The sequence below is a fragment of the Sesamum indicum genome, linkage group LG2 (genome assembly GCF_000512975.1).
Source record: "Sesamum indicum cultivar Zhongzhi No. 13 linkage group LG2, S_indicum_v1.0, whole genome shotgun sequence".
Classification (NCBI taxonomy): Eukaryota; Viridiplantae; Streptophyta; class Magnoliopsida; order Lamiales; family Pedaliaceae; genus Sesamum; species Sesamum indicum.
In genome coordinates, this window is record NC_026146.1 from 4,817,553 (window position 1) to 4,833,572 (window position 16,020).

Here is a 16,020-nt window from a genome sequence, read left to right on the forward strand (position 1 = left end):
GTTTCGTAATTTCAATCATCTTTCACTAGAGTTCATCTCCATCAGTGATAACTCTGATAAAGAAATGATTGAAAAGAATAAAAATAAAAATATGCAAGATCAAAATGCTATCCTGAAAAGTTAAAAGACAAAAATATTGACAGTACTGGACTAATAGAAACAAAAGCCCAATGTTAAAATAACACTTGAAAGGCACATGCATTTTTCCGGCGAGAAGATGGACTCTGGTGAATAAAGTGTTAAAATTGTGAAAATTAAAAAGATATAAAATCAAAATCTACTATCTTAAAAAATTAAGGGACTAAAAATGCATTTAAGCCTAAAATAACCTGCGTACTTTATAGTTTAACATTTTTCAAATTATTTGAACACACACCTGATGCAGGCCGCTAAAGATGGGTCGGATCCTGGCCTTGGATTGTTCTTAGGTCGGGTTGCAACTCTCCTTCAGCTTCCTGTAAGTGGATTTTGAGAACAGAAAATACGTTAGGTTTGGTGGGAAACCTCCAACTAAGATACTCCGATGTTTAAGTTAGAAAAAGTATGCGTCGAATTTGATCTGGAAGGCTTAATAGGGTCGAAATAGCATTAAATGTACGTATCATAAATGCCTTTGTTTGGTGATATTTATAGTTTTTTCATACCGTATCATATGGCTCCACGTCCCTCATTTGAGTTCTTGTATCGGGTCAGATCGGACGATCCGGCCTCGCTGGCATTCATGTGGATCTTCCCCTTTTTTGTAATTTTTTGTATATTAAATAGTATTTTCGTTCTTTTGCTTGCTAGCGGGCTATTACCCATATCAACACCCACATAAATGATATGAATTCAAACTTCGGAGATTTTTAATAATCAGTAATTTCTCGTAACTCATATCCTGTGCCATTTTTTAAAACTATTATCTTTTATAAATTACAAAATGAATTTCAAGTAGATAAAAAAATGTCAAAACAATGTACGATATTTAAGAAACGAAAATTGTAATTTCCAACTAAAATATATATGCATAAGTCAACCATTATTTTGGCAAGCATCTTATTATAAACCCTTACATAATTTCATATTTACAATATTAGCATCTTAATTAAAAAAATCATAATTAATTAGTTATATATATTTTGGTCAAATGGCCTTCTCTTTTATATATAATTCTATTTTGTGATGAATTCTGCAACGGCCTGTTTGTTTGTCCTCTATGCCATACGTCATCTGACGGAATCTCACGAACCCAAAAAGCTAGCTTCAATTTCTTGACATTATTATATATATATATATATATATATATTTATATATATGTCCTAATTGTGATCATGATGAGGACATCGCCAGCCAGCAATCTAAACAAAAAACCAAACATGATCAAAACCCTAGTTCGATCAACAACCTTAAAAACAGCAGATTTCTTGTTAATTACTAACCAGCAGGTGTTTCTGTCTTTTCTTCTCTTCGGCTTCCATGAAACTTCCTGCAACCTTCTTCTGTAAACCTCAACCCAATAAAGACTTCCCTTTTCATTAAATATAGAATCGCGTACGGGTAAGTACAACTTGTTAGAAACCGTGTGATTTGAATAATCTAGATGAGTACAAGAAACATCTTCTTCCTCTTGATCTTATATATATATATATATACACACACACACTCATTACATGGTACCAGGAATCATTTAAAATCGACATATATATATATATATAGTCATTCGAAATCCGTTCTCGCTTGTATTTGTATTGCTACAACTAATAATGTCTCCTCTCAACACACTTCACTTGCATAGGATCTTCGACAAGCTAGATAGAAATAAGGATGGCCATGTGAGCATAGATGAGCTTATGTGGCTTCTTGAGAGTACCGGGGTGGGTGCTAAACGAGACGAGCTCGAGCTGTTGGTAGGTCGAAAGGCCCTTGACCCAGTCGATTTTCTGTTCTTTTATGAAACCTTGATTGGTAAGGGGAAAAGTGGTAATGATTGTTTTGTCCAAGAAAAAAATGATGAAATCTTGGAGAGGGATCTTCGAAAAGCTTTTAGGGTCTTTGATTTGAATGATGATGGGTTCATTTGTTGTAAGGAGCTCAAAATTGCATTGTCAAGATTAGGGTTGTGGGAGGAGCATTGTGGGCAAGATTGCAAGCGTATGATTGAGGTGTACGATACCAATTCGGATGGTTTTCTTGATTTCGAGGAGTTTAAGGCTATGATGTTGTTTGATCATTAATCCTTAGCCTCTTCTTGGAATTCTTTTTGCTTTGTATATAGTCATGTTTAATTCAAAAATAGGTCAAAATAACGTCAATTTGCACACATGCGTTGTCTGCCACGTTAGTTATAACGGAATGGAGGTTTGGTGCAAAAGGGGTTATTAACATTTTCGTTATAATAAAAGGGACAAGAATAGAATTTAGCCAAATATTTCATTGGTGGGCACCTCATTTATTTAGAATCCTAATTGTAAATGATTTTGACAAATTAGCAACGATGCAGTAATAAGTACAGAATCCTTAAATGACAAGTATAGATTAATTTCACCTTTGACAAGAACAAATTTATTACAGTTTGACCCCTTAATAAATCATTAATGTAATTTTCTGCCTCATGTGAATCCCAATAAATCTCCACATTAATTCATGACGAGACTTCCAATGCGCTTATTACTGTAACAAAATCGTGCCGTAAACGTCCCACCGTCCATGACCCCTCCTCTACTCCACTTCTGTGCTCAAAGTCGTTGAACATCGAACTCACATTTTTATTTCAATTTCTTTTTAGTTGAAAATGGAGAAAACTGGAGTAAAATGTACTGGAGAGACCCACCAGAATCTTTTTGCATTTTTGGTCCTTTTCTTCTTTTACAGACAATCCATGCACAAATCTCAATCCCACTGCTTCTGCTTGTACTAACTGCAAGTGAGCAAGTACATGCTCAGACAGAGGGGTTGGAGTTATTACTAATTCTTCACTTCTTCATCCCTACAGTTTCCTCCACTTTTCTTCTCAATCCGAAACTCAGATTTTAAATTTCATTAATTTTTTAAGTATTATACTCAATTCTTGGAAAAAGTTACATATAATATTAATATAGTCAAGTTGATGTAGGACTTTTCATTCCATCCAATATAAAACACACACACACACACACATTGAGACAACCAAAAGGCTATAGATAGGCATAGATATCATCACTTTTTTGGCTTTGTGACTTCTTGCAGTGAACATGTAATTCAGCAAAGAATCTGAAACCCAAAATCAATCTTGGTTTCCTTTTCTTTCTTTCCATTTTTTCTGAACCAAGAAACACACACACAGACACACACTGAGAGGCCATGAAAGCCATGTCTACAAGCTCGGCGTCATCCCACCACCCCTTTAGTTCATCATCATTGATCACTACCACAGCTCCGACATTCATAAAGATCATAGCTTTTTCCTTCGTGTCTTTCACTCTTTTCTTGCTGTTGAAACGTTTTTCTCCTTACCCCACAACCACTACCCAAAGTCATCACCTTTCTTTCTTTAACTCCACCGGAGCGACCATCCCTTTTGCCCCACCACCACCTCCTCCGCCTTCTCCGCCGCCGCCTCCTCCTCTGTTGGAGAGAACGGGGATAATTAATGAGATGGGAATCATGACTTATGATTTTATGGTGGGAGAGTTTGATGAAGGGCTTATAAAGAGTATGGTGGTGAATGCCAATAGTAGTGATGACAGGGAAAAGAGAGAGAGTGATGGGAGAATAGTGGTGAAAGTTGAGAAATTTAGAGTCTGTGAAGGGAGCCTGAGCGAGTACATTCCCTGTTTAGACAATGTGGAGGCTATTTCGAGGTTTAATTCATCAGGAAAGGGCGAAAAGTATGAGAGGCATTGCCCTGAGAATGGCAAAGGATTGGATTGTTTGGTGCCGAGGCCTAAAGGGTACAAGCTCCACATTCCATGGCCGAAAAGCCGGGATGAGGTACAAATTTGCAGATTTTTCTTTTTAATTTGCATTTCATTGCGTCTTAGTAGTTTCTTGTGGGATTTGGCTTTTTACTTAGATCTTGAATTTGGCTGTACAATAATCACTGATGTAGAGGATCTCATGCCATCTAAGTAAAAACTTTAGGTTATGTTCTTGTACAAGTAGATTCAGCAGATATATGCTCTGTTTTGGTTAAGATTTTTCAATTAGGACCGAACTCCTGACATAATCTAGCAGTTTAAGGTTTTGAGAACTATGAATTTTGGTCAAATATCCTCTTTTAAGAAATGTACAAAAATTGATTTGTAGCAATACTTAATCAGCAAGCACCGGAAAAGTTGTGTTTCTTACTAATTAGAGGGATGATATTCTTTTCTTACATTCGATGAATTTGAAGAGGCTAAAATGGAAATGCAGGTGTGGTTTGATAATGTGCCTCTGGTTGGAGATAAAGGAGGGCGGAATTGGATATCGAGAAAGGATGATAAGCTTATATTTCCAGGAGGTGGAACTCAATTTAACCAAGATACTGATAGATACTTGGATCAGATATCCCAGGTTTCCCTTTATCCTTCACTTCTCTTTGGATTTATGCTCTATTTTACTTCCACCTGATTTCTGGAGGATATGCATATAGATGGTTCCAGAAATTGCATTTGGACAACGCACACGGGTTGCTTTAGATATTGATTCTGGAGTTGCAACTTTTGGTGCCTACCTGACTGAGCGGAATGTGACCACTCTCTCAATAGGTCCGAAAGATGTTCATGAGAACCATATTCAGCTTGCTCTTGAAAGAGGTGTACCTGCCATGGTAACTGCATTAGGAAGCCACCGGTTGCCTTACCCAAGCCAAGCATTCGACTTAATTCATTGTTCAAGGTGTAGAATTAATTGGACTCAAGATGGTATGCCTCTCTCTCTTGGTATCTAATCTTACTTTGGCATCTTAATCATGTTGCCTGGTGGCTATGCAACAAAATTTTATCTTGAGATGATCATTTCAGACTAAAGCAAGGGGAAAATATCATGTTTCAATGACACTCTTTGCTAATTTTAGGGAAACAAGGAAAGAAAGTTAACTACTAGCAGCTGCTTCATTTCTTTCTTCTACTTTGATCCTTACTTGAAAAGCTTTACATGTTCTTCTATTTGATGTACATGTGCTAGAAGTGTCAGATGTGAGGATTCTTCTTCATTTAGCCCTTTCTTTCGGGGCCACCCTTTTTCTCTGTTTTTTTGGCTAAGTTATTATAATTGTATGGCGATCTTTTAATTCCAATATTTGTTCCATTTTTGTTTTGTCAAGATGGGATTTTGCTTGTTGAGGCTAATAGGATTCTTAGAGCTGGAGGATACTTTGTATGGGTAGAAGAACTCATTTATAAACATGGAGATGAACCAGCAGAACAATGGAAAGGTAGCCAGTCTTGGCATCTACCATTACTTTAAGGTTATTGAGTGTTATTATTATCAAGTTCTTACATTCAAAATTTGGATCCTTATCTGATGACTTTCAGAACATGCTACTATTACCATATATTATGTACCTCAGAGTCTCAGACCAAGTAACTTCTTCTTCCTCATCTTTTTTAACCTTATCCTTTTGCAGAAATGGAGGTTCTTACTAGGAACCTTTGTTGGGAACTCATAAACAAGGAAGGGGACATCACTATCTGGCAGAAGCCCCTAAACAATAGCTGCTATCTCAACCGTGCTCCTGATGTACATCCTCCTCTATGTGACCAAGATGACAATCCAGATAATATATGGTACTTGCGCATATTCTTTATGCTAAGCAAATACTGGTGCCCCCCCCCCTCCCCCCCCCATTATGTTAATGTTATGGAATTTATGTCAAGAATGACTGCCTTAATTACAGTTTGTTCAGTACAGCTGTGTTTTCAGTGTGTATTTCATAATGTCTTTTTGTGGTTTCGTTATCCATTATAATCAATTCCATGAAGTAGAACTGAAACAAAAGAGGTGCTTCTCTTTTGGACATCAGACAGAGAATAGACACTCATCCCTTACTCCCTTCCAACCAGTGAACCAAATTGGGAGTACAATTGCTCTCTGTTAGTCGTTCTATTTTTTCTCAAGGCCTACTTTATGTCCAACCTAGGAATTTACCTTGTCCTTTAGTATTTTGGTGGAATTAATCAGGTTAGTTTCCATAAGAAACACTTTCCAGAGAGTAATAGAGAGAATTGTGGTTACATTTGTTCTTCTGCAGGTATGTAAATCTGAAGGCATGCATCACAAGATTACCCGAGAATGGTTATGGAGCTAATACTACTAACTGGCCTGGCCGCCTGCACAGTCCGCCAGACAGGCTTTTCAGCATACAAATGGATGCTGATAAATCGCGGAGGGACTTGTACAGAGCTGATTACAAGTATTGGAATGAGAATGTAAATGGATACATCGTTGTTTTTCACGTGAACGATGTGAACATACGAAATGTGATGGACATGAGAGCTGGGTATGGAGGGTAAGTATCTTTATCCTCTTTGAAATGTTATCATTCTTTTCCTGCATATTTAAACTCTGTTCCAAGTGCTGGGAGCTTGATTTCAACCTATGATCAATTTAAGTCTTATTGTCAGATTCTTGTACCTGGCAGGTTCGCGACGGCTTTACTTGATTTCAACGTGAATTGCTGGGTTATGAATGTTGTTCCGGTTAGTGGTTCAAATACACTGCCCGTAATATATGATCGTGGTCTTATAGGAGTAATGCACGACTGGTATGACCCATAATCTCCTTTCTAATTTTGTTTCCGCAGCTCGTATTTTTTCCTTACATTCGACAAATGTTTCAACTCGAATTAGTGGTCATGTACTTCAAACTTCTGAGTGAGTTTACCTTTAGCCAATATCTCTTGTTCTCCAGCTATGACTTATGGGTAAGATTCTGTCACATGTACATTGTGCCCTACTAAGATATTAGCAGGTTTGTTTCCATTCCAAGCAGGTGTCTGAAATGTTATGGATCTTTCATTTGACTTGTATGATAGAGTTCCTTATGTCTATTTAAGGAATTCAGGCCACGTTCTTAACTTTCTGCAAGTCGGGTAGAAATAAAATTCCCGATATGTTCAGATCTGGAAAACAGGTATACGACTTCACGAAAAAATAGTTTTGAAAGGATACATAATATCACAAATATCTTCCCCAAACGAACTTTTCATAAGACAATACATGTGAATATTTCATTTTATTCCAACTCCTGTTTTCTTGATCATATTTCACTCATGGAACATCTCACAGGTGTGAGCCATTCGATACTTATCCTAGAACATATGATTTGTTGCACGCAGCCGGCCTATTTTTCATTGAACAGAAGAGGTACAAATTTTGGTCTTTCACAGTTGGTGGCTGATTATCCTAGGTTGAAAATCATTATTCTGAATAACAATTCTCATGTCCATCCAGATGTAATATCACCAACATCGTGCTGGAGATGGACCGAATCCTAAGACCAGGTGGACGAGCTTACATCCATGATACGACCGCTGTCATTTATGAACTCAAGGAGATCGCAAACGCAGTGGGATGGGTCACTTTCATGTTTGACTCTGGAGAGGGTCCTCATTCAAACTGGAAGCTTTTAGCTTGTGAGAAGCGATTGTAATATATTTGCATTATCCACGATAGAAAGTGAGGAAAGACCCACAAATTTTTTCATATGTATACCGCATACCTTATCCATGAGCATAACTTGGCCATGGACTCCTTGATTGTTGTACTAAACATGCAAACTTTTTAGTACTGAAACTACAAAAGTGTCAGTTCGACATGTTTTATGCCTGTGATTCATTTCAACAGCAAAACAGCAATTTAGAGCCACAGAAGATGCTTCAGCATCTTTCCCTGGAAACATCTCCTTAAAAAGAACTGTCTACAAAACAATCCATTTACATCAACGCTCACCACATTAAAACAGGAAACACGCGTATAAAGTTCCATCCTTCTCCAAAAAGCAACATTTTCCTCAGCCTAGGCCGTCTTATTTGGATCTTTACTCGCAGCAGTGTTCACTTGTTTTGAGAGATAAGCCTCATAAATTTCTACCACCACACGCGGATCCTTCTCAACAAGTTCCATATACTCTTCTCGTTTACTCAGCTTGTCCATGTTGTCCATGATCAGCGACAAGGCTGCATCCAGCAAACTCTTAGCGCCATGCTGGTGAGCAAAAGCATAGTAAGGTAGCGAATTTTCCCAGTTCAGTCTAGACATCAGATACTTCTCACAATAAGTCTTGAGATGCTTCACTTGGTATTTCTCAGCCAATACCAACAGGTCACAGGCCATATGCTCATCAAGGCAGGCTTCAGCCGTGTATAAATAGTTCACAAATGCTCGAAGGGCATCGTATGATACATCACTGATCTTGATGGTTCCAGTCAGGCTTTCCTCCATTTCATTTTCGAGCATGGCCCTGAAAACCGGGGATCGACTTGTCTGTTTGGTAATCAAGAACATCAGTATTGGCCCATTAAAATGTAGACATCAATTACTATAACAAATGCTTCCTTCACAGTAATTGTGTGACAGTTTTTCTAAGCCTAAAAGCAATCTTACAAGTTAATAGTTCGGGCTACCGGCCTGGCTCAATTTAAGCACAATAATGGGAAGGGGAAGCCCGAAATAGTGAAAAGGGTACACTACCAGTACAGCCCGATGGGCCGGGATGGAAGGCGAGTTGCACTGCAAATTAGCTGAATCCGGCGGACCAGAGGCGACCAAAACGACGTCGGAGAAGCACGAGGTATTGGGCCTGGTCACGAAATTCGGTCCAGTACAAAGCAGGCGAAGAAAGTTGACCTTTGACTTGAGGTCATCGATCTCCCGCTTGAGTTCCTCCTCCGTCTCCCCCGCCTCTTCGTAGCACTCGCGGCAGGTGCCGGCACGGAGGTCGACGTACTCCTCCTTGCACGACAGGCACTTCATCCTCATCCGCCGCGCCGCAGACGATCCCTCCTCCCCGTCCTCCTCCTCCTCATCCTCGTCTTCTCCGAAGTCCACGTCGGAATCTGACGAGAACCGCCGCCTCCAGTGCTGGTTCCGCTGCATTCTCCAGCGGTTGTTCCAACCCTTTTTATCTATTTATTCTTTTTTATTTATTAGTTGGGAACTCTGCAGTACCTTTTGATGCTTTTCGTGGGTTTTCTTTTGGTAGATACCGCCGATCTGAACCTTTGTATGCGGATTCATTTATTGCCGTGGAACTCTCGCGCATAAAAGTGTGTTCTTTGAGCTGATTGCCCATGCGACTTTAACTGAAATTGGATGGAATTTGCAATTTCCAATTAGTCCACTACTTTGCGGGGACTTACACCACACACTAAAAGCGTCAAAGTCAAGTCAAAGTAATTTACACAACCAAAGAAGCGTTAGACGAAACTCAAAAGTTAAATCAGTAATTGGGTATAATAATAGTTAACCACTGTCCCATATGATTAATTACCTTATTGCTGCATTGTTTGATTATCCCAATTTTTACCTTTGTTTTTCTAGTGATTCGATTACAATTATATTATAAATTTTAATAATTAATAATAAATATACGATAATTATAAATATTAAATATATAATTAATAAATAATTATTATTATAGTAAATCAATAACTACTATTAAAATAGATTAATATCTACATATTAGTGATACTCTTTAGTTGCCTTAATTTCGTCAGCAAAGTTAAACTTTGAACATTTTTTTACAAACAACTGATTCTAGTTCTGAAAATTTGACAGTGTTGTAAAGAAAGATAAAACGGACAATAGATAAACGAGATTAGAATAGTAATGAAAATATTATTTTTCAAGTAAATTCAGAATTCATTTAAGTATTATTCCGAATTTAGCTCATGATTAAAGTATGGAGTAATACATAAATTCAGTTAATATATCACTATGTGTAAAAAATATTAACAAATTACATCGATTCAATCAATATATTAATATAACTAAAAATCATAATATAAATGGATATAAAATGAGACAAATATTAATACTTGATTGAACTCAAATATATTTTTAACTTGTTAAATATTAAAGTTACTTTTTTCCTTTAAAAAGAAAAAAGGTGTATTAATTTGGATAGTTGGACAGGTGAGAGGAATGCCCATACAGGCAATTACCCAACCAAAGGAATGACTGTTTAAATCCCGGTTAAATCGGTTCCCGGTTAATAAAGGACAAATGAAAAGAAAGTAATAATTAGCATTTTCATTTTGATAAAAGGGAAAATGAAAAAAAGAAAACCCAAACCCTCTCAAATTTTTCATTTCAAAATTTTAAAAAAGCCCTCTTGCTCTTGTGTCATCCACTCATACTCTCTCTCTCTCTCACTAGGGTTCCCAATTCCGACAGCGGAGATTCATTCCCCGCTTTCTTTGTAACTTCGGTCAGTGCTCGAAATGATTTATTTATTATTTTTACTGTGCTCTGTGAAATTTCTTGAACTAATTTTAGGTTTCACGGTTCAAATTGTGGGAATTTTGGGAAGCTGTTCTTGTTGTATTTTGACCTAGATGTTTGGGGTTGCTTTGTTTTCTTTTGGGAATTTGCAGGGAAATTGAGATTATAGGATGCTATTTGGTTGGGGTTTAGGGTATGAGTTGTTTTAGTTCTTGGCTGCGCTTAATTGGAGAATAGGAATGGTTGATGAGCAGAAGGACAACAGTGTTCTTGGTGGTGGAAGTTATACGGAGAGTGGAGTAGTCGAGCCCAAGGTTGATGGGGCGAAGGCGAATGGCCGTGCAACCGGTATGGAGACTGGTTTGCCAGAATTGGGAGGTGGTTTACTTACTTACCAAAGGCGAAGGAATGCCAAAGTTGTGGAGAATGGGATACTTCGGGATGGTGCGGAGATTCAACATGTTGAGAAGGTATGGTAATTTCTTATAATGAAATTCACAAACTTCTCATTGCTTACACTTTTTGTTTGCTTCTTATGTGTTGATAAAGTAGAATGAACTTCCTGTCAATTTTTTTCTGTTTCCCTTTTCAGTTGTTTGCATAGAGTTTATGGATATATGTTGCAGTTTGAGACCCCATGAATTTTGTGCTAGGCTAAAGAGAAAGATTCCCTTGGCCAATATTGCTGATTATATGAAAGAGAGCAAGTGTGGCTATATGGAATTCGTTGAATAACTTTTCATACCAAAAACCATTGCATCTTCCTTATAGTTATTAATGGTGCGCTTTGGTGGAATGTGGTAAATCAAATGTTTGAGCATGGACGTAATGACTATCACAATCTCTCCATCATCTGTTGAATGGACACTTTTTGGCCCATGAGAGGGTTAAGTGAAGATGGTGATGGAAATTAGCGGCAAATAGCGATAAAATCATGTTGTTTAATGTTGTATGTAATTCATGGGGCAATCATTGCTCATGCTGCTTGATAAGTGATATTGGGGTTTAAAGTTCTTGAAATTTTAGTTTGGAGCTCACACGAGGTAATTAGTTTACAATGTGTTTAGCCCATCCGAACTAAACTTGTTTTTTTAGCAGTTCAGGTAAAAAAGAAGCCAGAACCTTTTTGTTTTTAAGCTTGAAGACTCTATATCACATACTGCTTTTTATCATTTTCCTTGAGTAACAATATCTGGTTCGGTTGTAGTAAAGAACCTTTAATTGGGTGTATAATTGATTTGCAACTACCAACTCATTGTTGGTTGTGAAATTACTTCTCAGTAGAAACAGCTAGGAATGCCAAATTGTTTCTAAATATGTATTTCTCCATGATTGTCTTTCAAATTATTCCTTCCTCGTGTTTCTTTTTCTTTTATGAGTAGGATTCCTTACTGCTTTCATTTACTAAGTCATCGTTTGCCTTGAACTTGCATGTTTGTTCCCAGAATTAGGGATCTTGAAAACCTGTAGCACAAAATTATCCTGATTCTTTAGCATCTTAAAGGGTTTCATAGGTTTGTTAAAGGTTGACATTTATGCGTCTGTCAATCTGCTCCTGCCTAATGATCTTAAACATGTTTCTGCATGGTGTTTTTCTCTTTTGCGAATTTCCTTACCATTTGACAGTGTTTCATCATATTTTAAGCCATGTCCTCATTTGTGCTAGTATTGAAATTTCTTCATTTGATTCTTGTACAATTAAGAATTCATTCAATCAAGCTAGCCAAAAAAGACCACATGCTTTGCCAGTTGCTTCCAGCGGTTGCTCACTCAAGCACCAAAGAAATATTGTTCTTGAGCAACTGTGTCAGTCGTTGGAAGGTCAAGGTGGCTTAAGAAGATGCATTCAAGATGCACTTGCATTTGATCTGGGAAGCTGTAGCAGAACCACAGTTAAGGTATATACTGTCATTATAGGTAGCTTACAACCTAACTTTTCTTACTTTATGCGTATTTTGCATTACATTTCATAATTATTGTTATTTTGGTCAATTCATGGATTGAAGATTATATCAGTTCATAAGATTGCTGCCTTTCGATGTATCGTCAATCATTCAGCTATGTGATTAATCTCCCGGTCCTTCTAAAATAGCAATCTCAAGCTGCAGCCAGTACTTTTTAGGATCTTTAGCAGATTAGTGGGCTTTCCTATGCAGGAATCTGTTTATTCTTGTGAAGCTGGGAGCAAATGCACTGTCGAGACTGGATCTGTGCATGATGGTCTGCAAAATGCTGCTAAGGACAGTGTCGGCCTGGCATACAGTGGATCAGTCAATGAATCAGACAGTGATACACTTACAGAGATCTGCCGTAGCACCTTCTTTGATGTTATTATGTCAGAAAGGTTCGCCCAATTATGCAGTTTACTCCTTGAAAATGGAATGCATGCTGACAAGTTGTTTGATGTGAGACACATAAACTCAAGGATGAAGGAGAAAGCATATGAAAAGTCGCCTCTGCTATTTCATTCAGATATACAACAGGTATATTTCTGAAATTTACTTTCTGATATCTGCTCATTGAGTGTGATCTTCTGAAGATATTGAAAGTTTGACCTCGTCTTACCAAGCAATCCCACATCTATGAAAACAGATATTTATTTAAAGTTGGTGGTGGCATTTTTTTCTGAAAGGTCCTTCTGCTCTTTTAGGTCTAGGAGAGGACTGAGCTTATTCATAGCTAATGGAGTTACTTGTTATTAAATTATCTTGAAGTTTGACGGAGTATAAAATGAAAGTTTTCCTCTTTTACTTTCAAAATTTTAGTGACTTTGTATCCATGGACTGAGTATTCTAGGTGCCCCTTTAGTTCAGATTTTTAGCAGTCTGCTTCCTCGCACATGCCTGTTGGACTCAAGTCTCACTGGGGAGGTGATATCTACTTTAAATTTTAAGGAATCCTTTCAGTGTTAGCTTGTGCAGACTGGGGGAACAAATCATATATCAAATATTCAAATGACCTGCAGATTAATATGGTTGTAAAATAAGATTTTCCTTCGGATAAAAGAAAACGTTCATGAATGAGCAGTCTTTGAGTTTGTCTTCTCTTGTAATTGCTGGACCAGATAAAAGGTTATTGTATTCAGATTGACTTTCATGGCATTTGAATCTTTCAACTGAATTACTAGTTTATTTAAAAGGATGGGGTTGGAATTGCTCTCACCATTGTCTTATGTAATGGAGCTGGCAGAAATGTTGCTCAGCATATCTCTCTGTATGTAGATATACATACACATGCTTTACCTCTTAGCTGCTGACTTATTTTATAGATATGGACAAAACTCCAAAAGGTTGGCGCTGATATGATTGCCATTGCGAAACGCTTGTCAGACAAAACAATGATGTCTTTTCGTGAACAGGTAGATGAGTTAGCTTGGCTTGGATAAGCTTGGTTGTGTTTTACATCTTTTATTGTTTGGGTTTAATATGTTCATATGCTTTGATCTTCTTATTAGCTTTTGTTCCCCTCATACGACAGGTAGGGAGCTCTGCACACAGCATTTCTGAGTTTGGCAGACATGAGGTAAATGCTTCTTTGTTTCCCCCTGTTTCCCTTTCTTCTTTTGTGTCTTCTCGTTTCTTTTCCTTACGGGAGTTGATGTGGAGGATGAGATTGGAAACTGTATATTTACCTATAGTGTTATGCTTTTACCCCATTTGCTGCATCAAGAAATTGAAAATCCTGTTAGGTTAAAAAGTGCAATTTAATGTATTAATTGTTTTTCTATTGGCATTACAATTGTAAGTAAATTATGAAATGTCAGTCATGCTTGGAATAACTTTTATCCTTTTGGCTCTTGTAAAAGTCTTGAACCAGTATGTTGTCCAATAGCAAGAGCTTTTACTTTGTATTATATAGATATTATTCTTTGCTTTCTGTCTGGTTGTGTGGATAATCTTCTCGTCTTTCTGAGCTGTTTCTCCTGCTTTCTCCTTCATTTGCGTATCTATGCTTTTCTATCCAAGTCTTCTGTACTTCACCTGTACTACATGAAGACAGATTTTCTTTTTGGTAACATACCTAAAAATAAGTTGGACATTTCGCTTTATTACTTCTGTTTCAGTTCTTCTGAAGACTTTGAGATTGTAATGAAATCATGACTCTGTAGCTTATTAAACAACCAAATGTTTAAAATGAAGACTTAGGTATCAGGGGGAAAAGTAGAAAACTCGAATTGTTGATGTATTGGGAAATTTGGTCAGGATATAATGTCCCTACTTGTGACGATGACAGTTCCTTACACAAGAATCCGACATGCACAAAGCAGAGCTAACAGAGGCCTGTGCTATTGGTGAAGTTCATACCTGCAGGCGTTGTGGAGAGAAGACTGATGGAAGAAATGGTCTAGTATGCGATTCATGTGAGGAGATGTATCATATCTCCTGTATTGAACCTGCTGTTAAAGAAATTCCTGTTAGAAGTTGGTATTGTGCAAAGTGCACTGGAAAGGGAACTGAATGTCCACATGAGAACTGCATAGCTTGCGAGAGGCTGAATGCTTCTAGATCACGTCTTGATGGCAATGGAGAAGATGAGCTTGTGTCTGAAGAAGCACCAGAGGACTTAGAGGAGAGTTCAAATGAGTTGGTTGCGAACGGTGGGGATAAAAGATTTACACATTGCAAGGTTTGTCGAACTGAGGTGAGAAATGATGAAGACTATAGAATATGTGGTCATTCCTTCTGTCCTCACAAGTTTTACCATGTGAAATGCTTGACAAGCAAGCAGTTGATATCTCATGGGCCTTGCTGGTATTGCCCTTCTTGTCTGTGTAGAGCTTGCTTAATTGATAGGGATGATGATAAGATTGTTCTCTGTGATGGCTGTGACCATGCATATCACATATACTGCATGCAGCCACCTCGCACTGCCATTCCCAGAGGGAAATGGTTTTGCATAAAATGTGATGCTGGAATCCAGCGTGTACGCAAAGCTAAATTTTTGTATGAGAATATTCAAAATAAATCTAGAAAGAGATCTTTAGATGGAAAATTAAAGACCGAAGAGGCGTTAAACAAGTCTGGCGGTGTGGATATGCTTCTGAATGCAGCCAAAACTCTAAACTATGAAGAGAATCTGGCAGCCATGAGATTAAAAGCTACATGAGTTGATGTGTTGCTTTTGGAGAGGAAGAATCTATCCGCTGCTTTTTGTACAACCAGTATTTTTGTAATGTACCTGTAGTCCCCAATGTAACAAATGTATGTTGCTGCATCAATGGAGGATTAATTTTTTTTGCAGATTGGTAGGCTGACTTTTGATAGCAATTCAGCACGAGATGCAACTCTGTTCATGCGTCTTGAGCTACGACCTCTGGCAAGTTGTACTATAACAGGTACTTCAATATTGATTAGGTGTTGTATCAGGATTCAGAAAATTAAAATGTTTCCATATGTTGTAAAATGAGGTTAAAATAGTACGTGTATTCCCTTTGCCGTCAAATTAAGGGAAACATTTCTGCCTTGCTTTAGGTTATTACAATTTGCTTTCAACCTTTATTATTCTTCAAGGATATCATTCCTGAAATTTGTTCTGGTTCTTTATCAAAGGGGTATGTACTAACCCATACTTCTTAACATTTCTTCTCTCTAGTTTCGGAAATCAAGGGGCATAAGCTGAATAGAAACTGTACATT

The 16,020-nt window shown here is 37.6% G+C and overlaps 4 protein-coding genes across 5 annotated transcripts; 3 read left to right on the top strand and 1 right to left on the bottom strand.

Moving 5' to 3' along the window:
* LOC105180119 (probable calcium-binding protein CML44) lies at positions 1,640-2,302 on the top strand. The gene has a single exon (XM_011103773.2). It carries the CDS (start codon positions 1,746-1,748, stop codon positions 2,214-2,216), a length of 471 nt encoding a protein of 156 aa, XP_011102075.1. The 5' UTR covers positions 1,640-1,745; the 3' UTR covers positions 2,217-2,302.
* LOC105180136 (probable methyltransferase PMT10) lies at positions 3,087-7,758 on the top strand. Its single transcript, XM_011103791.2, has 9 exons — positions 3,087-3,951; positions 4,375-4,515; positions 4,595-4,865; positions 5,267-5,377; positions 5,570-5,729; positions 6,194-6,451; positions 6,584-6,706; positions 7,230-7,307; positions 7,395-7,758. The coding sequence occupies exons 1-9, from the start codon at positions 3,322-3,324 to the stop codon at positions 7,591-7,593; spliced, it is 1,971 nt and encodes a 656-aa protein (XP_011102093.1). The 5' UTR covers positions 3,087-3,321; the 3' UTR covers positions 7,594-7,758.
* LOC105180128 (BTB/POZ domain-containing protein At4g08455-like) lies at positions 7,738-9,225 on the bottom strand. Its single transcript, XM_011103783.2, has 2 exons — positions 8,634-9,225; positions 7,738-8,426 (listed from the first exon to the last, which is right to left on the bottom strand). Exons 1-2 carry the CDS (start codon positions 9,036-9,038, stop codon positions 7,959-7,961), a joined length of 873 nt encoding a protein of 290 aa, XP_011102085.1. The 5' UTR covers positions 9,039-9,225; the 3' UTR covers positions 7,738-7,958.
* LOC105180145 (PHD finger protein EHD3) lies at positions 10,229-15,883 on the top strand. Of its 2 annotated transcripts, XM_011103804.2 has the most exons (7): positions 10,229-10,371; positions 10,538-10,855; positions 12,089-12,283; positions 12,542-12,868; positions 13,654-13,743; positions 13,863-13,907; positions 14,619-15,883. In XM_011103804.2, the coding sequence occupies exons 2-7, from the start codon at positions 10,625-10,627 to the stop codon at positions 15,489-15,491; spliced, it is 1,761 nt and encodes a 586-aa protein (XP_011102106.1). In that variant the 5' UTR covers positions 10,229-10,371; positions 10,538-10,624; the 3' UTR covers positions 15,492-15,883. The 2 variants fall into 2 exon arrangements, with proteins under 2 accessions (XP_011102106.1, XP_020547465.1); XM_020691806.1 differs by lacking the exon at positions 12,089-12,283.

What these genes read in the sequence shown, in the direction of transcription:
- LOC105180119 (XM_011103773.2), top strand. Translation starts at nt 1,746, where the DNA reads ATGTCTCCTCTCAACACACTTCACTTGCATAGGATCTTCGACAAGCTA.
- LOC105180136 (XM_011103791.2), top strand. Translation starts at nt 3,322, where the DNA reads ATGAAAGCCATGTCTACAAGCTCGGCGTCATCCCACCACCCCTTTAGT. An exon ending in ACTTGGATCAGATATCCCAG is followed by an intron (nt 4,516 to 4,594) that starts GTTTCCCTTTAT and finishes ATATGCATATAG; the next exon opens with ATGGTTCCAGAAATTGCATT. An exon ending in ACCAGCAGAACAATGGAAAG is followed by an intron (nt 5,378 to 5,569) that starts GTAGCCAGTCTT and finishes ATCCTTTTGCAG; the next exon opens with AAATGGAGGTTCTTACTAGG.
- LOC105180128 (XM_011103783.2), bottom strand. Translation starts at nt 9,038, where the DNA reads ATGCAGCGGAACCAGCACTGGAGGCGGCGGTTCTCGTCAGATTCCGAC. An exon ending in CGGCCCATCGGGCTGTACTG is followed by an intron (nt 8,427 to 8,633) that starts GTAGTGTACCCT and finishes ATTACCAAACAG; the next exon opens with ACAAGTCGATCCCCGGTTTT.
- LOC105180145 (XM_011103804.2), top strand. Translation starts at nt 10,625, where the DNA reads ATGGTTGATGAGCAGAAGGACAACAGTGTTCTTGGTGGTGGAAGTTAT. An exon ending in AGATTCAACATGTTGAGAAG is followed by an intron (nt 10,856 to 12,088) that starts GTATGGTAATTT and finishes TGTACAATTAAG; the next exon opens with AATTCATTCAATCAAGCTAG. An exon ending in TTCATTCAGATATACAACAG is followed by an intron (nt 12,869 to 13,653) that starts GTATATTTCTGA and finishes CTTATTTTATAG; the next exon opens with ATATGGACAAAACTCCAAAA.